Source organism: Aotus nancymaae, unplaced genomic scaffold (assembly GCF_030222135.1).
Source record: "Aotus nancymaae isolate 86718 unplaced genomic scaffold, 86718_ANA_hifiasm-v0.15.2.pri h1tg000076l, whole genome shotgun sequence".
In the NCBI taxonomy this organism is placed as follows: Eukaryota; Metazoa; Chordata; class Mammalia; order Primates; family Aotidae; genus Aotus; species Aotus nancymaae.
In genome coordinates, this window is record NW_026988491.1 from 17923828 (window position 1) to 17949322 (window position 25495).

General features: G+C 54.2%; 1 protein-coding gene across 2 annotated transcripts in view; it reads right to left on the bottom strand.

The window, feature by feature from the left end:
* Window positions 1–6540: 6540 nt before the first annotated feature.
* Window positions 6541–25495, bottom strand: part of SCUBE1 (signal peptide, CUB domain and EGF like domain containing 1) — a 143016-nt gene continuing 124061 nt past the window's right edge. For both annotated transcript variants that reach the window (XM_021668664.2, XM_021668663.2), the window contains 7 exons: window positions 22504–22665; window positions 21402–21569; window positions 19934–20095; window positions 19058–19255; window positions 17171–17323; window positions 16329–16408; window positions 6541–12536 (listed from right to left, as the gene is read on the bottom strand). In XM_021668664.2, coding sequence (XP_021524339.2) covers window positions 12384–12536; window positions 16329–16408; window positions 17171–17323; window positions 19058–19255; window positions 19934–20095; window positions 21402–21569; window positions 22504–22665 — 1076 coding nt within the window. In that variant the 3' untranslated portion in view covers window positions 6541–12383. The remainder of the gene's footprint in view (window positions 12537–16328; window positions 16409–17170; window positions 17324–19057; window positions 19256–19933; window positions 20096–21401; window positions 21570–22503; window positions 22666–25495) is intronic.

Here is a 25495-nt window from a genome sequence, read left to right on the forward strand (position 1 = left end):
AAACTCTGTCTAAACACTTAAGTCGTCAGTAGAAAGAATGCTTAAGATAAAAGGGTTGTGGAAGCCAAGGTTGTTGTTATGTAGATGAAATTTCTTAGTTGGCAGCCCTCAGAGAGCATGCGATGTGATACTAGAGTCAGGTTGAAATTTGGTGTCTTATTGCCACAAGGAGTCTGTTTTGTCAGTCTTAATGGAGCAGGAAAAGCTGAGAAACAAACCTTTTGAACACTGAACTGGGAAGGAAGGGGTGATTTGTTCGGCCAGGAGCAAGGAGGCGTAGCTGCCCAATAGCCAGACTTGAGCTCACAGAGAAAGTCCCTGCCCTTTAAAGGCTTACAACTCTAGAATTTACATGTGAAAGGGTCTTGGGCCATGGAGTGGGCATGGGGTACAGTGACTTAGGTGGGGTTTTTTTTTTTGAAATGAAGTTTCATTCTTGTTGCCCAGGCTGGAGTGCAATGGCACCATGTCGGCTCACCGCAATCTCTGCCTCCCGGGTTCAAGCAGTTCTACTGCCTCAGCCTCCAGAGTAGCTGGGATTACAGGCATGTGCCACCATGCCCGGCTAATTTTGTATTTTTAGTAGAGATGGGTTTCTCCGTGTTGGTCAGGCTGCTCCCGATTTCAGGTGATCTGCCTACTCTGCCCTCCCAAAGTGCTAGGATTACAGGTGTGAGCCACTGCACCTGGCCTAGTTTATTCTTTAAACAAGACCATGGTTATAAAATACACTCCCAATTTTTTTTTTTTTTTTTTTAAATAAAAACGGGGTTTCACCATGATGCTCAGGCTGGTCTTGAACTCCCGACCTCAGGTGATCCGCCCGCCTTGGCCTCCAAAGTGCTTGGATTACAGGAGTGAGCCACCACACCCGGCCAACACTCCCAATAAAGTATGCATTTCTCATTGGTATCTTGAGGCTAAAAAACAAGTCCATTCAGGACTCAAAGATTGCCTTCCTACAAAACACTGTGTCAAAGCTAGCTGAAATTTTTCCTCTCTGGAGCCTCCCCACTCCTCACAATTCCTCCTCTTTATCCTCTAAATGGCTATTCTGGAATACTGACTGTTTAAGTTAAAAACACTTGAAAACCAGCAGATACAAAATGAAAATCATTATGAACTTCATGCTGTTTCTTAAAAGCAAAAGATGAAATTCCCTTGGAAAGACTTCCTCCCTCTACTAAAAGAAATGGCAACATTCTTTTCTTCAAAGACAAAAAATTGAGTCCAAGAGAATACTGTACAGACTGGTTAGACTCACTCATCTGTTTTGGGCTGCCTCACATAACGCAGTCATGTTTTCACAACTAACTATTCCTTTTTTTTTTTTTTTTTTGAGATGGAGTTTCACTGTTGTTACCCAAACTGGAGTGCAATGGCACGACCTCGGCTCACCGCAACCTCCGCCTCCTAGGTTCAAGCAATTCTCCTGCCTCAGCCTCCCGAGTACCTGAGACTACAGGTGCCACACCACCATGCCTGTAAGGTCTGTTCTCGCCGAGAGTAAGATGAAGAAACTGAGGCCAGCACGAAAATAATCCAATGCAAAAGGTTTTATTCAGGCTCCCCTGTGATGTTCTGCGATCCTACAGGATGGGCCAGAGAAGTCGCGCGAACTCCTCTCAGACGTGGGGTTTTACAGGGAGTGGAGGCGTTTGATTGGTTGTGCCCAAGGTGAGTGGGACAAAATGGCGGGGAGTGGGGCCCGAATGGAACAAAATGGCAGGGAGTGGGGCCCAGATAGGACAAAATGGTAGGTAGGGAGTGGGGCCCAGATAGGACAAAATGGTAGGCAGGGAGTGGGGCCCAGATAGGACAAAATGGTAGGTAGGAAGACAAAATGGCAGGCAGGGAGTGGGGCCTGGATTGGACAAAATGCTATCAGGTAGGTTCTGGCGGGGAGCGGGGTGGGTGGGTGTGTGCGAGCTCCCGGCAAGGGAAGGAGGTGTGTCCGAGCTCTCCGTGAGGGAGGGGGGAGCGTCTGAGCTCCCGGAGAGGGAAGGGGGTGTGTCCGAGGTCTCCGCAACGCAACCAGCCTTACAATGCCCAGCTAATTTTTGTATTTTTAGTAGAGACAGGGTTTCACCTTGTTGACCAGGATGGTCTCAATCTCTTGACCTCGTGATCCACCCGCCTCCCAAAGTGCTGGGATTATAGGTGTGAGCCACCGCACCCGGCCTCACAACTAACTATTCTTTATCCAACCCAGTATATTGGTAACTGATTTAAACTGTGTTATCCAAAAGTTGGTTCACAACCTTTATAAGGTTGCCTATTTTAAAAATTCTTAAAGTTTAATCTTGTTCCATTTTGTCAGAAAAATAATTTGGATCAACCGTTTTTTATAAACTGGTAAATATATATATATATATATATATTTTGAGATGGTGTCTTGCTGTGTTGGCCAGGCTGGAGTGCAGTGGTGCAATCTTGACTCACTGCAACCTCTGCCACCCAGCTTCAAGCAGTTATCCTGCCTCAGCCTCCCAGGTAGCTGGGACTATAGGTGTGTGCCACCATCTCTGGCTATTTTTTGTAGTTTTAGTAAAGACGGGGTTTTGCCATGTTGGGAAGGCTGGTCATGAACTCCTGGCCTCAAGTGATCCACCAGTGTCAATCTCCCAAAGTGCTGGGATTATAGGCGTGAGCCACTGCGCCTGGCCCGTGGCTAAGTTTTTAAGTTTTATTTTTATTTTATTTTTTTTGAGTTGGAGTTTCGTTCTTGTTGCCCAGGCTGGAGTGCAATGGCGTGATCTCAGCTCACTGAAACCTCTGCCTCCCGGGTTCAAGCAATTCTGCCTCAGCCTCCCGAGTAGCTGGGATTACAGGTGTGCACCGCCACACCCAGCTAATTTTGTGTTTTTAGTAGAGATGGGGTTTCTCCATGTTGGTCAGGCTGGTCCCGAACTTCTGACCTCAGGTAATCTGCCCACCTTGGCCTCCCAAAGTGCTGGGATTACACACATAAACTACTGTGCCTGGCCTTTAAGTTTTATTTTTAATAGAGATAAGGTCTCCTTATGTTGTCCCAGCTGGTCTCAAATTATTGACCTCAAGTGGTCCTCCTGCCTTTGTCTCCCACAATATTAGGATTACAAGCATGAGTGTTGGCCCTGGCCAAGGGTTCTAGTTTCTTGCTAGCATATGTTATTCTCTGACTGTTTAATTATAATTCTCCTAGTGGTTGTGAAGTGGTGTCTTATGGTTTTCATTTGCATTTCCCTAATGATTAATCATGTTGATCATCTTTTCATGTGCTTTTGGCCAGTTCCATATCTTTTTAGGAGATATGTTTATTCGTATTCTTTGTCCTTTTTTATCAAGATGGAATCTTGCTTTATCACCCAGGCTGGAGTGCAGTGGCATGATCTCAGCTCAATACAACCTCTGCCTCCAGGGTTCAAAGGATTCCCCTGCCCCAGCCTCCCCAGTAGCTGGGATTACAGGTGCCTGCCACCATACCTGGCTAATTTTTGTATTTTTAGTAGAGATAGGGTTTCACTACGTTGGCCAGGCTGGTCTTGAACTCCTGACCTCAAGTGATCTGCTGGCCTTGGCCTCCCAGAGTGCTGGGATTACAGATGTGAGCCACCGTGCCTGGCCCCTTTGTCCATTCTTTGTTGTTGATGTAAAGACAGGGTCTTGCTTTGTTGCCCAGGCTGGTCTTGAACTCCTGGCATCAAGTGATCCTCTTACCTTGGCCTCCCGAAGTGCTGGGATTACAGGCATGAACCTCTGTGCCTGGCCTTCTTTGTTCATTTTTTTGGTTTTTTTTGAGACAGAGTTTTGCTTTTATCACCCAGGTTGGAGTGCAATGGTGGGAGCTCGCCTCACTGCAACTTCCTCCTCCTGGGTTCAAGCAATTCTTCTGCCTCAGCCTCCCTGGTTGGTAGCTGGGTTTACAGGTGTGCGACACCACAGCTGGGTAATTTTTTTTTGTATTTTTAATAGATATGGGGGTTTTATCATGTTGTCCAGGCTGGTCTGAAACTCCTTACCTCAGGTGATCCACTTGCCTTGGCCCCACAAAGTGCTGGGATTACAGGTGTGAGCCACGGTGCCTGGCCTGTTCATTTTAAAATTAGGTTATTTGTCTTATTGTTGAATTGTAAGAGTTTTTAATATATTCTGGATACTGGAGTCTTATCAGATGTAAGATTTGTAAAGGTTTTTTTTTTTCTCCTTCCCGTTCTGTGAGTTATCTTTTCACTTTCTTCACAGTGTCCTTTGAAGTACAAGTTTTCAATTTTGGTGAAGTTCAATTTATGTATTTTTTTCTTTGGCGGCTTATAATTTGTATGTTACATTTAAGAAGCCATTGCCTAATTCAAGATCACAAGGATTTATTTACCTGTCTTTTTCTAAGCGTTTAATAGTTTTAGCTGTTACATTTTGGCCCTTGATCACTTTGAGTTGATTTTTCTGTATATGAGGTTGGGGTCCAACTTTCTTCTTTCGCATGCAAATATCCAGTTGTTCTAGTACCATTTGTTGAAAAGACTGTTTTCCCCTCCATTGAATGGTATCAGCACTCTTGTTGAAAACCAACTGATGGATGATAAATTTAAGGGTTCATTTCTGGACTCTGAATTCTATTTCACTGATCTATATGTCTATCCTTAGGCCTGTACTGCACAATCTTGATTAATGTAAGCTTGTAGTTTTAAAAATGAGAAGTCGAATCCTCCCAACTTTGTTCTTTTTCAAGGCTGTTTGGCTACTATGGGTCCCCTGCATTTCTCTGTGAATTTTAGGACTCACATGTCAGCTAGTGCATGAAGTCAGCCAGGATTTTGATAGGGATCATGTTGAATCTGTAGATCAATTTGGGGAATATTGTCATCTTAACAATATTGTTTTCCAACCCACAAATACAGATCTTCTTTAATTTCTTTTGTTTTTTTGAGACGAGGTCTTACTCTGTCACTCAGGCTGGAGTGCAGTGGCTGGATCTTGGCTCATTGCAATCTCTGCCTCCTAGGCTCAAGCCATCCTCCCAACTCAGCCTCGAGAGTAGCTGGACCACAGGTGTGCGCCACCATGCTTGGCTAATTTTTTGTATTTTCGGTAGAGACAAGGTTTTACCCTATTGCCCTGGCTGGTCTTCAACTCCTGAGCTCAGGCTCTCCACCCACCTTGGCCTCCCAAAGTGCTGGGATTACAGGCGTGAGCCACTGTGCCCAGCCTACAACTGACTTTTATATAGTGATCTTATGTCCTGTAACCTTGTGAATTTCATTGGCTCTAACAGTTATTTATGGATTCCTTAAGTATTTTCCATATACAAGATCAGGACATGTGCAAACGGATAATTTTGTTTCCTTTCCAATCTGGATGCCCTTTATATTTTTTCCTGCCTAGTTGTCCTGACTAGACCTCCAGTAGAGTGGTGTGAGCGCACATCTTCGTCTTGTTCCTGCACATTATGTTTTTAAGATAGATCCCTTTTGTAGCAGGATGTGAATTAATTTTCATAGCTATGTAGTATTTAACTATGTGACTATGATTCAGTCTTCCAGTAAGAGACTTAGGTTATCTTAAGCTTTTTGCTCTAATAAATATGAGGCTATGAATATTTTTGTATATTTCCTGGTACACACACACACACACAAACACACACATAAGAGATTCCCCATTTGTGTATAGTAAGTTGATCTATATCCTCTCTGATTCTGATTTTATCACATTTTTGTTTTGCCAACCTAGCGCTACCATGGTATATTTTTGTTGTCTTTTGCATGTGTGAAAGCAAGTTTATTAGAGTAAAGAAACAGAAACAAAAGCCTGGCTATTCCTGGGCAGAGCAGCCTGTATTTCCATGATTATTAATGAGGTTGAGCACCTTTTCAAATGGTAATTGGCCATCCTGTTTCTTCTTCTGCGAAATGCATGTATATGTCTTTTGCTCAGTTCTTATTTTTCATTTCTCATTTTTTGTAGAGATCGGGTCTCACCATGTTGCCCAGGCTAGTCTCGAACTCCTGGACGCCTGCAGTCCTCCTGCCTTGGCCTCCCAAAGTGCTGGGATTATAGGTGTGAGCCACTGCACCTGGACCTAGATTTCTTTTAGAACCTGAGGAAAGCTGTGAGCCATATTCCCAGAGAAATAGAAATACGTACCTGTACATGTGTGTGTGCGTGCACACACACACACACACACACACACAGCACTGCATGGCTAATTTCGAGAAGTCATAGATTCCCTGAGGCTCACTGTGACCATGACTTTCAGATTAAAGCCCCAGTGTAAAAGAACAACTCTGGTTTCGGCATGTGTAATGTGGGGAAATGGGATTTGAAATATGGGCATTTTGCTTTCTGCCAGTCAGGAACATGCCTGTTTCCTAAATATGGGCGCCCCCCTGCCTCTGCGTGCAGATCTCAGGCTCGCTGCTTTGCTTTCCAGAGGGTTCTCAGCTCCTTTCTTTCAGCCCTCCATAGCGTCGTGAAATTTCTTCCATTATTTTTCTTTTCTGGATTCCAGTTAGCATTTCCCCCCAACTCATGACTTCTACTGAATAAGAGAAAAGAGCAATATTTAGGTTCATTTCCTGTTTATTATTAAAGTGATTTTCACAAATGTTTCATTACATGCATACGGAGGACATGATGGATAAAACTGAATAGTTGCGGCAACTAAATGGAAGATGTGGTTATGCTGGCATTTGTCATTCTTGCAGGCAGAGTCACTGCCAAGGGCCTGGACAGTACAGCGCCCCCACAGGAGCCAGAAGTGAAGGCTGCGGGTCTCCAGTCCAGCGCCCTGGTGTCCTGTTCCCCGAGCAACGTGGCCTGGGTCTGCTCGGCCTGTTGGAGGTTCTGACCTCAGCGGAACAAGACACCCAGCATCGGTCAGCTCCCCCTTCCTCCCTCTGCTTCCTGCCACCTGTCTGCTGAGGGGAGGGCACCGGACATTCTCTCACTTGCATCTCTGCAGGCTGTGCCGGGGCCTCCCTGAGAGCAGCAGGACACTTGGCAAGGGCACTTGAACCCCTGGCTGTGTCTGCTCACGCTGGCACGGTGAGTGTCCCGTCTGCCTGGTAGGGAAGGCAGAAGCTGTCCTTTATCCGAACGATTTTTCATGCTTAAGGAGGGAGGGAATGTCACTGAAGTCACCCTGGCCCTGAATCCTCGCTGTTCTCTCTCCTGCCTGCAGCCTTATCTCTGTCTCTGGACTCCACCACCCTGGCTGACCTGGCCCGGTTTCCAGTGTGTAAACATCAGACTGATCAACGTTTTAGAGACCTTTCCCACCCTGGGAGTAGATGGACTTGCACTTGATTCTCAAATCCAGGAACTAAGAACTCTTTGCCTTGGGCATGTCCTGCGGTCTCCTGGAGCCTTCATTTCCACATCTAAAGAATGAGCTTAACCCCACTGTCCACACAGGCTGGGAGAATGAGATGTGTGGATATCAGAGTGTTGAGCCCAGAGCCTGGCACACAGTGGGCATTGAGTGAGCGTCAGCTTTCCCTCCTTTCCCTTCTTCCTGTTGGGGCTTAGGGCATGCAGACAATTCCAGGGGGCTCACCCAGGGGCTCTGAGTGGTGTGGTGCAGCAGGGGCTGGGGCGGCCTTGAGGCCATCGCAGCAGGTGCTGGGAAGGCACATGGGCCAGGCCTGTGCTGTCTGGGCTCCAAGGATGCTTTGCCCACACCTGATGTCCTTTCCAAGAGCAAGGCAGGTGGGATCAGGCCAACTCCAGCTCTGCCTGCCCAGGACTTTCTCCTGGAAGGGCCAGGGATATGTGGGTGCCACGTGGCAGAGATAGCCATGGGAGAATAGGAGCTCCCTACTCTCTCTCCACGTCCTCCCTCCATCTCCCATCACATCCTCTGTGCTTGGCTTGAATGACATCGGCTCGGTACGGACACCTGTGCATCTTTGGTGAAGAAAAGGGACCTCAATGTCAGGTGCAGTTTGCCAGGGCGACCAGATTTCCTGAGTATGGACCAGGGAAGGTGACAATGGCTGGACTCCCTGGGTGAGAAGGAGGGCTTCTCCCTGCAGGGCATGCATTGTGCCAGGTGAGTTGAGCAGGCTGTCTGGGGCAGTGTGTCTGCTGTCCGGAACAGTTTGTCGTCTGTGCAGGGCACTGGCTCCCTGTCTTTCTAGGAGCCTGGCACACAGGAGGTGCTCGCTAAATGACTCAACTTATTTCAGTGTCTTATTTTACTGCTGTGGGTGGTGGAGGCACTGGAATAAGATTCAACTCCAAAAATGTAAACTAAGCATTGCTATGGCTTGGACAGGCCAGGGGCCTCCTGCTGTGGACAAGCCCAGGGGAGGGGCTTCACCGAGAGGCTGCCTGCGGACCGTGCGTCTCTTGAGCATGCATGAAAGGGAGGCCATTCAGACAGAAAAGCACGCTAGCCAGAGGCAGGGAAAAGGCTTCTCTCCCAGGGCTTTTGAATGTGGCCTCTTGTGCCCTCCTTGTCTGGGGATGTCTTGGACCATGTTTCCGCTCTACTTTATCTGTGTATCTGTCCCAAGCCAATGGGTAGCCGGAGAGAAAGCTGCCTGAGGCCTCCACCGTGGGCCCTGCTGCCTGGGCCACCATGGACGTGGAGGAGGAGTGGGCCACACTGTCGCCTTGGGGAGTGAGCATTTGGGAAACTGGTCACCGCTTGGCCAGGATGACCTGTGTGGGGCAGGGGCACCAAGGCTGGGGAGCGTAGGCTGATTCTGCTGCCCGACAGGCCGGTGGAGAGCCAGAGCGAAGGAAGGAGGTTGGCGCGGTGGTGAGACTGTGGCAAGGGGAAGGACTGGGAAAGGGCAGTCTCATTCTGGGCAGCGGGTGAGGCCGCCTGGCTGCGGGCTGCCCTCAGCGGCTATGGGAGCCCTCACTCACAGAGCGCCTGGCCGGCCTCGAAACCCTGCAGCAGGCTACTTCCGTTTCAGTGGTTTCTGGAAAGTAGAAACAAACTTGGGGGGATGCCAGGAATGTGGGACAGAAAGATCCTCTCACGCCCGGGTCCCACCTGACTCCTGGGAGCTGTGCGGGAGACACCCCGTTTTCCATGCCCGTCTTCACAGAGGTCTCCGGTTCCCTGGGGTGCAATGTTTTACTAGGAGCTGACCCAAGCTCAGAGAAGCCTGGAGACTGGGCCGCTGCCTCCGTCCTGGCCAGATGGCGGAGCGGGGACTCCCAGCAGCCTGCCCCTTGCTCCTCTCCCTGGAGCACAGCATGCAGCACTGGGGACCGCGTCAGCTGCTCAGGCCACAGTTGAGGAGGGGCGGTGCCGGCTTCCCCCCAGAGAGCCCGGGGCCTCCTGCACGCTCCGCCCTCAGCTTGAGTCTTTTCTTGGGCCTTGTGACGGATCCTACCTGGATCCGTCCTACCTGGCCCCGTCCTTGTTCCCCACTTCCCTTTTCTCTATGCCTCCGCCTTGGACCAGGTGGAGCGGCCACCTCATGTCAGTCAAGCTGCCGTTGGCTTCGACGGAACGCCAATGGGAAGAAATGTGTTTTGCTGTCCATGGAGCTCTCCTTGGGACCATCCTGCTCTGTCGGCTCTAGTTGAACGGGGGGACCCCCACGTTCCGCAGCGTGAGGCCAATGTGGAGGCTCAAGACAGTGTCCAGCCCTGGATTTCAAGTCACCCAGATGGTGTGGGAGGCCCAGAGGGGCTGCTGGCGCCCTCACGCTCCTCATGGGCTCTCATGGCTGGGAGCTACAGAACAGCTTGCGAGGGAGAGCAGGACGAAGACTGGGCCGCATCTGCATCTGCCCATCTAACTCTGCCCCGGGCATACTGGGCAGGGTCTGACCATGGTGGCGAGTCGTGGAACATGAGGGGAGGGGTGGTGGGCATGGATCTGTGGGTATGTGGGTGGCAACTTTCAGAAACCACCCAAAGGAACTGCAGAAAGAGCTCAGAGAGGTGAAGAGTTCTTTCTGTTTTTGGAAAGGATTTAAAAACCCTTAAGTGTGATGGTTGATTTCACGGTGGTCTTGGCTGGGTGAAGGGAGACCTAGCTAGCTGGGAAAACATGAGGGCATTTCCAGAAGAGGTTAGCATCTGAGTGAAGACATCCACTCCATCCAATCTGTTGAGGGCCTAGATAGGACAGAAGGTGGAGGAAGGGAGAATCCTCTCTCTTGGAGTTGGGACAGCCATCGTCCTAGTTCTTGGGGCGCTGGATGCTGGGACTCACAGGGTGGCCCCTGGCTTCTCAGGCTTTGAACTCAGACTGAGTTAGGGTGTGGCTTCTCCTGGGCTCCAGCTGGCAGATGGCAGATGGTGGAACTTCTTGGCCTCTAGAAATCCGTGAGCCAGTTCCTGTAATGCAGCCCCTCACATATCTACCTGTGTCTTCTGGGTTCTGTTTCTTTGGAGAACACTCATGAAGAGGTGACACCCCTCCTGGCATCCCCTCAGGAGCTGTTGCTCAGGCTCATTCAGAAGGACGCTCCTCTCTCATCTTGGGGATGACTGATCTCTTGACAAAGGGAGGGAGGGAGGCCTCCTTCCAGAAACCAGGGCTGGCCTGCGAGGACTGTGACCAGAGGAGGGGCAGTGTGGCCCCCGGCATGGCTTGTTAATGGACACTGACTTACCCACCAAGTGCAGAGGCTCCACTCTCTCCAGCTTGAGTTGGACTTCAGCAGAGAAGGCGGCTGATGGCAGCAGCAGCCAGGCTGGGGACCACGCTGCTGCGGGTACACGTGAGTAATTCCTGAGCTGCGAGCCCTCTTTCGGGCTGTAGAACATGTGATGACCTGCCTCCCTCGTCACCAAGCCTAGAGGGACCTCACTTGCCGCCTCCATCTGTGCAGTGCTGTGTGCCACAGCCTCTCAAACTGCGTTTGGTTCTCGGCAGCCAGGCTGGGCCTGGGGGCAACCAGGAGGAACCCGAGAGGCAACTTTGAGCTGAAGACTGGAGTTCGTTTTAAGATTCTCCCATGCTACTTGGGATTGTCAGTATTTCTTAACTTGAAAAATACAGACCATTTCTCATGCAGGTCCACAGCCCGTAGGCAGATGACGAGCAGGCGAGGCTTCCTGGACCTCAGAGTTCTGCTGGCTCCATCCCAGGTGCTGGCCTCCCGGCCGGGCAGGACACAAGCACTCGGTCACAGCCCAGACTTCCCTTTCTCCCGGCATTCCCCTGCTTGCACTGCTCTCTCCTGCCGCCTTGTGAAGAGGTTCTTGCTTCCCCTTCATCCTCTGCCGTGATTGCAAGTTTCCTGAGGCCTCCCCAGCCATGTGGAACTGGAAGTCAATTAAGCCTCTTTCCTTGACACAAAAGGAAAGAGGTTTCCCTCTGAGCAGGGACAGCATGGTGTAGCGAGAGGAGGCTGTGCTGGGAGCCAGGCCTCTGACTCTGACAGTCAGCTCCGCTCTCTCCCTTCCCTCACTGGCTGCTCTGAGGCCCCTTGTGGTAGCACAGCCTGTGCTCCTGTGAGCAAGGCCTTGCTTCCTGGTGATGCGTGGGCACAGCACGGACCCCAAGGTCACTGCCACAGGGTCAGAGCCAAGGCCCCTTCTGCGGTTTATTGCTGGGCCCCTGCACCTTCTGGGAATGGGTCCAAGGGGAAAGTGTCTTCCACTGAGTCTCGTCCGAGGGCAGTGATGTTGCTGGCAAGGGGACTGGGGCTGGGCCGATACTCCAGCAGAGCCTCCAAGCCCAGTTCTCGAAGAATTCCCATTCTGAAGCAAGTCCAAGGCAAGCTGTGCTCCCCCAGCCCTGGGGGTTCCCTGCCTCACAGAGACAGAAGGGCAAAGGCTGGGAGGAGTTGTTTAATCATCCAGGGAGGCTTAGAGCTGCTGGGACTCACTGGGCTCATGCGGGAAGGCATAGGGTCACGATTCATATTTACAGTGACCAAAGAGCATTTTCCTAAAGTACCCACAAATAGAAGTATATATATATATTTTATATTCATATTTATACATATAGAGTACTTCATTAAACGTTCTGTCGAAGGGAAGCAGAAACCTACAGTCTCCTCCCCTAGCAGCTCTGTTCCGCCCCATCACAGAATCCTGGGAGCCCAACAGCCTGGAGTGGTGGCCTTGCCTGTGGCTGGAGGAGTTGGCAGAGTGTGGGGCCCGAGGATGCTGGCACAGGCTCATCCACCTCCCCCGATGGCGCCTTGGCCCCCTCCTCCCTCCGCCTGGCCTCGGATGACCATGCCTTCCGGATCCTGAAACGCCAGGCAGAGGGAGGGAGGGAGGCTTCCTGAAGCAGGGTGCTCCCACTGGGGTGGCGGGTCCGAAGGGTGCCTGGGCTTGGTCTCCACGGGCTGGTCGGCTTCCCTGAAGGGGAGTGCCATGGGGTTCCCAAGGCGATGTGGAGGCCTGTGCAGCTCCTGCTGTGGAGGGCAGGTGCGTCCTCCATGGACCAGGCCAGCCCCAGGCAGGGCCACTCCCCCTGGTTATTTGTAGGGCCGCAGGAACCGAGACACTTTGGAGCGCAGCAGTTTGATGAAGGACCGTGGGAACATCTCCTTGGACTCCTGGGCTGTGTACTTGAAGTAGTTCTGGGGATGGGCCAGCACATCAAACAGGGCCTTGATCAACTTCTTGTCCTGCAAGATAGAGTGGGCAGGAGAGGTGGGGGAGGCTTGCGCCTGTAGGGTCTGCGGGACGTTGCCAGGCTGGGTGAGTTGGGCTGGCTGGTAGAGGGCTCTAGACCACAGAGCTCTAAAACCACAGAGCTTCTTTTGGTTTTAATAGTGTAACTGGTTTTTATTTATTTATTTATTTTTTGAGGCAGAATCTTGCTCTGTCACCCAGGCTGGAGTGCAGTGGGCTAGAGTGTATCTCAGCTCACTACACTCCGCCTCCTGAGTTCAAGCAATTCTGCCTCAGCCTTCCGAGTAGCTAGGACTACAGACACATGCCACCATGCCTGGCTAAGTTTTATCTTTTCAGTAGAGATGAGGTTTCACCATGTTGGCTAGGTTGGTCTTGGACTCCTGACCTCAGGTGATCCACCTGCCTCGGCCTCCCAAAGTGCTGGGATTACAGACAGGCGTGAGTCACTGCGCCTGGCCATAACTGGTTGTTATTATTATTATTTTGAGACTGAGTCTCACTCTGTCGCCCAGGCTGGAGTACAGTGATCTTGGCTCACTGCAAACTCTGCCTCCTGGGTTCAAGTGATTCTCACAACTCAGCCTCCCAAGTAGCTGGGATTACAGGTGTGAGCTACCACACCCAGCCCAACTGGTTTTTAAATAGACCATTGACATTAACTCTTGGGATTCCAGTAAGATTTTATTAAAGGTCAGGCGCAGTGGCTCATGCCTGTAATCCCAGCATTTTGGGAGCCTAGGTGGGCAGATCACCTGATGTCAGGAGTTTGAGACCAGCCTGACCAACGTGGTGAAACCCTATCTCCACTAAAAATACAAAAATTAGCCAGGTGTGGTGGCATGTGCCTTGTAATCCAAGCTACTTGGGAGGCTGAGGTAGGAGAATCGCTTGAAACCGGGAGGCGGAGGTTGCAGTGAGCTGAGAGTATGCTACTGCATTCCAGCCTGGGCGACAGAGTGAGACTCTTTCTCAAAAAAAAAAAAAAAAAAGATTTTATTAACAAAGGGTTCCAAAACAACACAACCAACATTTGCAAACAGAACAGTCCGCCAAGAGCACAGGCTTCGCAGCCGGCAGATCCCAAATCATCACTTCAGGCCTGCTTGCTGGCCCCTGAACCTCGGGGACACCGCTCTGCTGCTCTGAATTTCATTCTTCCCTGCGCAGAGAGGTCATGATGCCTCTTTCCAGGGCTGCGAGGAAAATGATCTGTACTGGCGTAAGCAGAGAGCCTGTCCTCAGCGGTACAGATTTGCTGCGGGGATCTAGGCAGCAAATGGGGGACTGTTTTCCCGCAGCGGCCTCTGGAGAGCAGACGCAGTCCCCGCCCTCTCTGAGCCCCAGTGTCTCATCTCTCTAGTGGGGCACTGGCTGCCACGCTGGGCAGAAACCACAGAGCAGAGGTAAGGTCTGGTGGAGGTATGGTTCCTGACGGAGTCCCCAGAGCCTGGCCCAGGGAAGCTGCTCAGCAAATGGCGACTACCAGCGCTGGGGCATGAGGGCTCCTTGTCCTGGTAACTGTGGCCACATCTGCTGTCTCTGGGGCGGGCCTGTCCTGGCACACACACCTCTCTCTGCGTACACACCCACCACACCCCACACACATCTAGCACACCTCTACATACCCCCCATATACACGCCTTACCCACTCACCACACACTCACCCCTACACACACCACACCACACCCCCACTCACAACACACACCCCTACACACACCATACACCCACTCACCACTACACACACCACATCCACCACACCCCCACTCACCACACACACCCCTACACACACCATACACCTACTCACCCCTACACATACCACACCCACCCCACCCCCACTCACCACACCCCTACACACACCATACACCCCACTCACTACACACACCACACACACCACACCCCCACTCACCACACACCCCTACACACACCATACACCCACTCACCACTACACACACCACACACACCACACCCCCACTCACCACACACCCCTACACACACCATACACCCACTCACCACTACACACACCACACACACCACACCCCCACTCACCACACACACCCCTACATACACCATACACCCACTCACCCCTACACACACCACACCCACCACACCCCCTCACCACACACCCCATATACACTACACCCACTCATCACACACCCCTACACACACCACATACACCATACACCCTTCACCACACCCACTCACCACACACCCCTACACACACCACACCCACCACACCCCCTCACCACACACCCCATATACACAACATACACCCACTCACCACACACCCCTACACACACCATACCCACACCCCCTCACCACACCCACTCACTGCACACTCACCCCTACACACACCACATACCCCCACACATCACACACCACACCCACACACCACACACCCCACACCCACTCAAAATGCACACTAAACACCCCCACACACCCCTACATGCGTATCCCTATATACACACTACATACCCTTACATAGACACCACACAGCAGACACACACCTCCAAACTTATCACACCCCCCCCACAAATACACCACAGTCAACACACTCCCCCACACTCACCACACACACGTGTGCCCTAAGCCCATGCCCTGGAGACAGACACTCCTGCCCTCCTCTGTGCTGGGCATGGTGCCAGTCCTGGAGGCAGAGTTGACCATGAACCCCGGCAGCTCCTCCCCGCCAAGCAGGGCAGGGACTAAATATTCACACAACAAACCTAAAGTGGGTACTGGTGGGTGCCAGGAAGGAGGGGCACTGGGACCCAAGGGTCTGCGAAGGATGTGCCCAGGTCAGGGAGATCCGGGCAGACCCCACAGAGGACGACAGGATGTCCCAGCTGAAGGGAGAAGGATAGGGGGTACATTCGCTGGGGAAAGAGTTGGGGAAGAATGTTCCCAAGAGGCCCTGGTGAGCGTGAGGAGCTGAGAGCTGCTGCGGAGGAGGGCGGCCCCTCCGGCTAAGCTTTGTGTCCCCAGAGCAGCCTCAGACACTGCTCTGTTTGGGAGCGCTGCTCCCAGGGTGGAGCTGGGGGAACAGGGATTGGGAGGAGGGGGCGAGTCCAGGATGCGTCCCTGGTTTCTGCCTGCGCAGCCTGAGGAGGAAACAGGGAGCCGAGTGCGGCAGCACGTCACCGGCCGACTATGGGGGGCTCCAGTGAACCCTCAGAGCCTGCACACCACCCCCAGCCCTGCCCTTGTCCTCCACACCCAGGGCTCCTGGGCTGACAGTGCTGCTGCCCAGGGCTGAGCTGGGTGGGTCTCTGGGCCTCTGGCCAGTGCCCACCATGTGACATACCAGGTGGCCCTGCCTCTCCAAGCCAGAAGCAGGAAGAGGAGGGAACCCAGTCCCAGCAGCACGGGGGCTCCAAGTGACAGTGGCACTGGGTAGATCCCACTGGTTCTGAGACAGTACCCCCCGGAATACCCTCCCTCTACAGATGAGGAGAGTGAGGCTGAGAGCTGGCGAAGAGCCTGCCCAAGGTCACATCACTGGGTCCTGGTCCGCATATCCCCACCAAACAGCTTCCCTCAGGCCTCCTGGTCTGGAGGGACAGACATGCAGGACTCAGTCCCTGCTCTTAGGGCTCTGGGACCCCCAGGCCTCCTGTTCCTCCCCTATCACCATCCATCCTCCCTTGCTTCTCCAGGGGCCAGGGGCCAGGGGCCAGGGGCCAGGGGCCAGGGGCCAGAGGCCAGGGCTGAGGCAGGGGCGGCCCTGGCTCATCACGGGCCCCATCCCAAGGTTACGACGATTCCCTTCCAATAAACTCACTTACTTTCAAAATCTCCTGGTGGTTCTCTGAGGCGTACAGGCGCCCATCGCGCACGATGTCCTCTATGAGTTGCTGGTAGTCCTCTGGGCAGCAGGTCAGCCGGGGGAGAGGAAGACGAGGGGCTTGAGACCCCACCGGCTCCCCTTTCACCTCCAGCCTCTGCCCTCCTCCCGTTCCAGCCACAGGCTCCCAGCTACGGCGGGACGCAGCTCTGCCTCTGTGCCTTTCAGCGGGGGCTCCCTCTAACTGTATTGTCCTCCTTGGAGTTTTGCTAAGAATTCCCCAATTTTGTTTTTCGAGACAGAGTCTCACTCTGTTGCCCAGGCTGGAGTGCAGTGGCATGATCTCAGCTCACTGCTACTTTTGTGTCCCGGGCTCAAGAGATTCTCCTGCCTCAGCCTCCTGAGTAGCTGGGATTACAGGCGCCCATTACCACGCCTGGCTAATTTTTGTATTTTTAGTAGAGACAGGGTTTCACAGTGATGGCCAGGCTGGTCTTGAACTCCTGACCTCAGGTGATCCATCTACCTTGGCCTCCTAAGTGCTGGAATTACATGTGTGAGCCACTGTGCCCAGACAAGAACCCCCAATTTAGCCTTCAAAACCCTGCTTGGGCGGCACCTCACCTGAAGCCTGCAGATGCCACTAGCCTCTGCCTTGCCTGTACCACCCGGTACCACCCTCAGCCTGTCTGGCTCTGGCCCCTGAGAGTGTTTGTTCTGCTTCTGGGTCTGTGCCTGCCGGGTCACAGCTCCCTGAGGGCAGGAACGTGCGACTCATCTGTGTCTCCCTGGCCCCTTTTCTGAGCTATGCACAGTGGGCCGTGAAGACAGTTGGGGCCTTACCATCGTAGGTGACGTAGGGCACTTGGAAGCCTTTGCCGCTGTTGCCTTCATTGGATTTGAACTGGATCCAGAGCTTCCGGGAGCGGGAGGTGAAGGCGATGGGCCTCTCGTAGGTCTGGCAGGTCTCGTAGGTGGTGACGGATGTGGGCGAGGCTGTGGGCGAAGCACCATTGTTGAGCTGCCGCGGTGTACAGCTCCTCCTGCCCTGGGCTTCTCGCCTCCCACCCAGTCTGCCACCCAGCACCTGCACCGAACGCCTGGTCCCCCAAACACAACAGCTTAGTCTTCATGCTTGTTCCCTCTGCCTCCGAGGCCCTTCCCTGCCCTCAACCCTGGTTCCTACTTGTCCTTCTGAGACCCATCTCTCTGCCCCCCTTATGCCTCCCTGACTGCTCCCTTCCTCCCCTCACAAGATCTTGCTCTGCTCTGGGGAACCCCTTATCACAGGCCCCTTTATCGGGGGTCTCTGTCTCCCTCTAGCTAACTGCTCCTCTGTGACAGGGCTCAGGCCTGCACTCGGCGCATGGAGTGGAAGCTGGGAGACGGCGTGGGAGATGAACCGGCACAGACTTGGGAAGTCCCTTCTCCCTGAGAGCAAATGCGTCAGTGCAGCCCCCGAAGCCCTGATCTCCTGAGGAGGAAATCAGGAGCCAAGGGCAGCAGTGTGGGCATAGCACATGATTGGTAAGTGAATCTTCCCAAACTGCAAACGGGAGCCCCCAGCCCTGCCCAGCCTCTCCCGGCTCAGAGGCTCTTCAGGAAGGACTCACAGCTCCTTGGGGACCTTCCCAAGGAGCCCCTCATTGAGGAGAGGCTGGGCTTCACTTGAGCTCAGCCTTGTGGTGGGGGACAGAGGGAGGGGGATGCTGGAGGCAGGGGAGTGGGTAAGAGGAACGGTTGGGGAAGGTGGTCCCGGGCTGGTCCCTTAGCCATCTGCACACTGCAGCTTTCGGCTAGTCAGCTGCATCAGCCATGCTGACATCTGCTCGTCAGTATGCTGAGTAACTCCTGCGCAGGATACCGCAGCTCCAGCCGGGCAGCCCCGAGCAGACCTTAGGCCCCTCCCCTCCCCCCGCTCTGGCTGGTCTCCGTGGTTGCCGTGTACCCAGAGATGTTCTAGGCATCTGGGTTCCTGCTCTTCCTCCCCTAACACTCCAGCACCGAGCTTGCTCCCATGGGCACACACAGCCTGACAGCAGCGAGGCCCCTGGCCAGGTATGCTTCCGGGATTTGCCTGGCGTTAGGGGGCACTCAGGGGCCTCCCAGGCAATTCCCGCTGCTGTGGCCATCTGGGCACACACTCGGTCCCACCCACTGCTGAGTCCAGTCCTCTCTCATGCTGTTCCAGCTTTGCTCCCTGATGTCTCAAAAGAGGCCCTGATGGGGGCTGATGAGCCAGGAGTCTGGGGCTCACAGAGGGGTGGGGATGGGCACTCTGAGCTGGTACCTTGTGTGGTGCATAGGATGGCCCTGTGGTCCCCCAAACCTCAGCGGGCAGGAGGAGGCCTGTGGAGCTGGAGCCTGAGGTCTTGCCTTGAGAGGTGTAACAGAAAGCGGTGGGAAGGGGCCCTGTGGTTGGTCCCGCCACTGGGATGAGGGCCTGGCTTGCGGCCGGAGTTGAGACCAGCCCTGACCACGTCCCCACATCTACTCTCAGGGGATACCCTAAACTCTCCGGATCTTTCCACAGAACTCTGTAAAGTCAGCTGTTAAACCCAAGTGGGTTTCAACCCTGCCTCCCAGGTGGACTCTGAGGGTCTGGTCCCCTCTGAGCCCTGGGGCCCTCCTCTCTGTCCCATGAAGGCAATGATCCCGCCTGGTGGAGCCGCACCGAGACGGGGCTGCAGGAATGGCTGAGGCTGCCTCTGGTCCCTCTGCCCCACATACCGTTCTTCCTCATGACCAGAACATCGCCACACTCATCCTCGATGGGCAGGAAGATCTCGGGGACCACGATGAGGATCCTGCGCTTTGGGGGCGGCGCGATGTGCCAGACGCATTCCGCGTTGGCCGGGTAGTCGCCAGGGTAGTTGGGGGACTCGATGTAGCCCGTGTAGTCACCAAGCTCGCCACCACAGTGCTGGTCTGTGGGCACAGCGGCCCGCGGGCCTCATCAGGCTCTGCTAGGCAGGTGCCCTGGCCAGCCAGGTCTCTAACAGCCAGGGAGGCCCAGGGCGGGCTGGCAGGTGCTCTTGTTCCCTGCTCCACCAGCCCTCGGGCCCTGAGCCCATCCTCCTTGGGGACCCTGCCTGGGCTTCCCCCAGAGTAGGAGGGCAGGCCACTATTCACGCCTGTGGTTCCCCGAGGCCCAGCCCGGGGGCTCCTTCTTACCGGGCTGCCTTGCTGCAGGGCCACCTGATTTCTCTGTGTCTGGGCCTTGTCAGGGGCACTGAGAGAGCTCGGAGCCCTGACCTCTCTACCTGCCCCATCAGTGCCCCTCTAAGCTGTCAGCTCCCCCAGCAGACCCAGAAACTAGAGCAGGGCCTGGCCCAGGGCAGAGGCTCGGGCTGTGTTGGGTGGAGTGGGAACTGATGAATGAGGGGCACCACTGTGTGGCTCCGCAGACAGGGCCAAGCCAGGGCTGTCCCTTTGGTGCTACAGGCCTCCAGACCCACGCAGGATGCCCGGGAGCAGACGTGACGGAGCAGGAGGAGTCAACAGTGTCCTCGTGGACCTCGCATGGGATCAGGTCTCCTCCCGCCCCCCAACCTGCCCGGCCCCTCCCGCGTTCCCGGCTTCCCGCTGCGGAGCAGCAGCACCCACTTTTGCAGTGTGTGACATTGGTGGAGCCATCGAAGTCCGTGCTGGTGTTGCCTGGACAGGTGATGCAGTGGTTCTGGCCAAACTCTGGCTGGTAGCTGCCGACCGGGCAGCGGACGCAGCGGTGGGTGGTGGTGTTGTAGTGGTGGCCGGGGGAGCAGTGCACTGCCAGGGGACACAGGAGGGGTGCGGGGAAAGGCCAGCACTGGGGAGCTCTGTCCCCGGGACCTCCCATGCCCTTGAGGTCTGTCTTGGCACACAGTTTAAGGCTCTTCCCACCGCCACATGACCTCCCACCACCCTTGCTCCACCACAGCCAGGAAGAGCCCATGGTGAGGGGGTCACACGGCAGATTGATGTGATGCTGGCTCCAGCCACACAGGGACCACACGGGCCACCTTGATGGGAGCAGTTTTCAGGGAAAGCAGGGGCGATGACGTGGCCAGAGTTGCTCAGGTGAGGCAGGGATGAGGGGAAGCGGGCCGGCCAGGCCGAACCCTCTTTCTACAAGGTTGCTAGGGAAGGACAGAGAGGCAGCCAGAGTCTGAAGGGTGGCAGGGTAGGGGGCTAGGGGTGGGCATTTTTTTTTTTTTTTGAGATAGAGCCTTTCTCTGTCACCCAGGCTGGACTGCAGTGGTGTCATCTCAGCTCACTGCAACTTCCACCTCCCGGGTTCATGTGATTCTCCTGCCTCAGCCTCCTGAGTAGCTGGGATTACAGGTGCACACCACCGTGCCTGAGCATTCTGTATTTTTTTGTATATTTTTTAGAAGAGATGGGGTTTTGCCATGTTGGCCAGGCTGGCCGCGAATTCCTGACCTCAGGTATCTACCCACTTCGGCCTCCCAAAGTGCTGGGATTATAGGCATGAGCCACCATGCCTGGCTTCAATTCTTTTCTTAAACGGGCAAATTTGGAGCGGTTTGTTTGTGCCCAGGGAGTATCTGGTGATGTGACTCCAGGGGTCTGAGGGCCAGGCTACCCAGACAGACGAACAGATGCTGAGAGGGAGCGTGGTGGGGAAGCAGGGTCAGCAGCTGAGAGTGAGGAGGACTTGGGGGAGTTGGTGAGTGAGGAAAGTGGGGACGCAGACCTGGGTGGGACCAGGTGCCCTGAACGGACAGCAGTTGAGGTGGCGCCCTGATCCCGCTCCTGCCCCCACACTCCTGCCCCTCTTCACCCTCGAAACCTCCCTTCTAGACCTTGCCCAAGGCCTCCTGTCCCTAGAGCCCTCCCCAGTGCCCCAGGGAGCTGCTGCTTCCCCCCTGGAGCTCAGAAAGCTCTCAGCTATAAGGCATCCCTGTCCTAATGCAGGGCACAGTAGGTCACCCACGCCCACGCCTGACAGCTCCAGGCTCCTCCTCTGAGTTGGGTGGTTTGCCACGTGCAAGAGATGAGAGGGGTTTGGGGAAGCCTCCTGAGCAGCACAGCCCTGCCCCTCGGGGTGGGCAGGCGGCGGGGGCATGCTCACCTTTAGCCTCGCAGTCCTGGAAGGAGGTAGTGCCTTCGTGCTTGGTGAGCAAATCCCCTCCGCAGGGGAAGCAGCCAGTGCGCCCGGGCTCGGGCTGGTACGTGCCCATGGGGCAGGCCTGGCAGGGCTTGAAGCCGTCAGCCGAGAAGAACCCTGGAGGGCACTGGCCTGGAAGTCAGAGGTCACGGCTCAGGTGGGCGGGAGGGTGACTCAGGGCTGAGGCTGTGGGTGATCTTGGGCCCTGCTCCTGGCCTTGCCTGGCCCTAGAAAAGGCACTGAGCACCCAAGGCCTAGGGTGGGGATGGGGTGAGGAGAACGCAGCAGCCTGGGTGCAGGAGGCAGGGCTCCTGGTCTGGATGCTGCCAGCGGTTCCTGTGCCGCCTTGATCAAGCCTGGCTTTCCTTCTCCTGGCAGCAAGAAGGCCTGGGGGTCGACCAGCAAGAGGCCTTGCTGGGGAGTTGGGAAGGGGATCCCCGGGTGGAGGGGGAGGTCACATGTTTCAAAGGGGCTCTCCCAGGGGGCAGAGTTAAGAGGGGAGAGGGAAGGAAACAGAAAAACTCTTTGCAAGCCTGATTATGTTTGGTAAATTGAAAAAGGGCCTTCTAAACCATCGATGGGGCACATCATAAAGTTCTCTGTGTAGAGCAAAGATCTTGCCCAAGTATAAGACACACTCTGCAAAGCGCTGCGGTCATAATGGAATGTGCCGTCAACTGTAAGCTGTCTGGTCCACCGGAGGCACTTCTGTACCTCCCTTAGAAAGCGTGCGTTGATTTGTAAATGCTGAAGAGCCTGCACGCTGTGAAGTCCCTTCCAAAGTGCATGATGCAATTCTGCAGGTACATGGAGTGCAGTGTAGGGCTGGGTACTGTAGGGCATTCCGAGATGCTCCGACGCTTTAGGATCTGCAACGCACTTTGTAAGTGGTGACTGCATGGACATCGTGAAAGGCTTTGGAAAGGACAAAGCACTTTGGAAAAGACCATGCTCTCTGGTCACAGCAGGCATTCAGGCCTTTGCTTTAGGAGCCTCATCAGAGACAGGAGGAGCCCCAGTCCACTCCCCACCCCCACCCCTCATTCTAGGGTAGGGCCACACTTGCCTCCACATTCCGCCACATTGCGGGCACCAGCCAGACTAAGCCCGTCGCTGCTGGGGCACGGTGTGCAACTGAGCTGGCCTTCTCTGTCCTGGTATGTCCCTGGCAAACATGGCACACACTGGCCGAGCTCACCGCTGAAGTGGGTGCCAGGCCCGCAGGCAACTGCAGAGGAAAGTGGAGAGGCTGCTGGAGGCAGAGGCGGGAGGCCGGGTGGTCTCCTGTGTGCTCAAGCCTAGGCTTTCCTTATAGGCACAGTCCTTGTTCCCTGGGGCTCCAAGGACACAGAGGGGCCCCTGACACATCCCAGAAGAGCCTGGGGCAGGACCCATCGGGCAGCCATCTGTGAGGGCCATGAAGCCTGGCCCCCTGGCTGCTGCATCTCAGAGTCCTCTGCAGACGCCCCCCTCATCTCCACCCCCTTGTAAAAGCCTGTGGGCCTCACTCCCCCCACCCCTGTCCTCTCTCTGCTCCAAACCCTGCCCTCTGGCTTTAGCAAACTGCCTCCTGGATGTTGCCACTTGGACATTCTACAGTCATTTCATACCAAAGCAAGCTCCCTTGTCCTGGAGTGGAGGAGTTGGCCCCTGAAGACGTGGGGCAGTGCGGAGGGACTGGGGCTGAGACAGGCGTGGGCCGGTGGGGGAGGTGCGAAGGGGCACAGTGAGGAGAGGATGGGCTGAAGACAGCGCAGTGTGGTTGGCTGCACTGAACAAATATGTCCACTGATGAGTTAGTCAGGAAACTGAGTAAATATGTGAATTAAGGAGAAAGGGAGCCACGTTGCTCAGTGCTGGGGAAGATGCTTACAAACGTGGAGATGGCAGTGGGGCGGGCTGGTTAGAAGGGAGCCTGAGGTGTGGAACGGGAGGCATCGGCATGAACTCATGGTTTTAGAACACCCCTATAGATTCCCACGCCTACCTGTGCACGTGCATACACACCTGTACTTTCCAGTTCTGTCTGATGAGAGGGTCTAGAGGCAGTGGTGCTCCGGGAGCAATGAATAGCCCAGATTTTGGTTCCTACCCATCATCCTCCTCTCAAAGGAACCTGGGTCCTTGGGGGTCTGGCTGATGCCAGGGGATGGACAGTGTGAACTGGATCTGAAGTAGGGGAGGCTCACAGTGTGTGTGTGTCGGGGGGTGGCAGGTCAGAAAGACCCAAGAGCTAGCTTGGTGGAGTACCTCTGGCTACCCTAGGGACAGAGTGAGCGCCAAACTAAATAACATCAGGAACGATCACAACGCAATGCATGAGGGGAATCAGAGTCTGCAGGGATACAGACCCAGAGGTAATGGCCATGGCCGCCCGGTTTCCTTCAGGAGAACGTGACTCGTGAACGTGGAAGGAATGGTAGAGGTGCTGACATGGTGGGAGTTGTGCAGAAGTTTGATGAGGAGGAGAATACTGGTCTAACCTCAGAATCTGTCCCCAGAAAACACTCATCAGCCACAGAGGGAAAACGGCAAGTAAAAGTGAAGTCAGCGGTGGGCTGGGGTGGGCTGGGGTATCCCGCAGTGGGCTGGGGAATCCTGTGGTGGAATGGGATGCCCAGGATCAGGCCTTGAAGCTGAGGTTCCTGCAGGACCCTGGGCCCTGAGTCAGGTCCCCAGGAAAACCAGAGGGATCTCTGAGCATGTCTAGAAGACGTGAGGTCAGGACAAGGACAGGAGAGGCAGGGAAAGGGGAGAAGCAGCTCCAGACTGAAGGAGCCTGAAGACACAGTGGAGGGTGACATGTCTTTCTGGATGGGAGCTGGGACCAGAAAGACAAAAGAGAAATGCATCACACTCATGCATGCACACACACACACACGCATACAGACATCACACGCACACATGCACTCACACACATGCACACACACATCACACTCATGCATGCACACATGCACACACATCACCCACGCATGCATGTATGCACACACATGCATACACACATCACACTCATGCACGCACACATGCACACACATGCATACACATCACTCATGCATGCATGCACACACATGCATACACACATCACACTCATGCATGCACACATGCATACACATCACTCATGCATGCATGCACACACACATGCATACACACATCACACTCATGCCTGCATGCATGCACACATGCATACAGACATCACACACATGCACACACGCATGCACACACGCATCACACTCATGCATGCACACATGCACACACATGCATACACATCACTGACGCATGCGTGCATGCACGCACACATGCATACACACATCACACTCATGCACGCACACATGCACACACATGCATACACATCACTCATGCATGCATGCACACACATGCATACACACAGCACACATGCATGCACACATGCATACACATCACTCACACATGCATGCATACACATGCATACACACATCACACTCATGCCTGCATGCATGCACACATGCATATGCACACATGCATACAGACATCATACGCACATGTACATACATGCATACATGCATCACACTCACACATGCATGCACACATGGGAGAGAGAGGGAGAAGATGGGGTCAAACGTGCACAGCTGGGGAATTTGAGTGAAGAAAATATGAAAGTTTTCTATTCTGCTCAACAATGTTTCTGAAAGTTTGAAATAATTTCAAAATAAGTTATTTTTTTTGAGATGGAGTTTCGCTCTGTTGCCCAGGCTGGAGTGCAGTGGCACAATCTCAGCTCACTGCAACCTCCACCTCCCAGGGTTCAAGTGATTCTCCTGTCTCAGCCTCCCCAGTAGGTGGGATTGCAGGCACCCACCACCATGCTTGGCTAATTTTTGTATTTTTAGTAGCGACGGGGTTTCACTGTGTTGGCCAGGCTGGTCTCGAACTCCTGACATCAGGTGATCCACCCATCTTGGCTTCCCAAACTGCTGGGATTACAGGCGTGAGCAACCACGCCCAGCCCAAAATAAGTTACTGTAAGTAGAAGAATGACATCGCCAAGCCCCTCTTTGTCCCTCCTTGTTAGGACAGCTGTA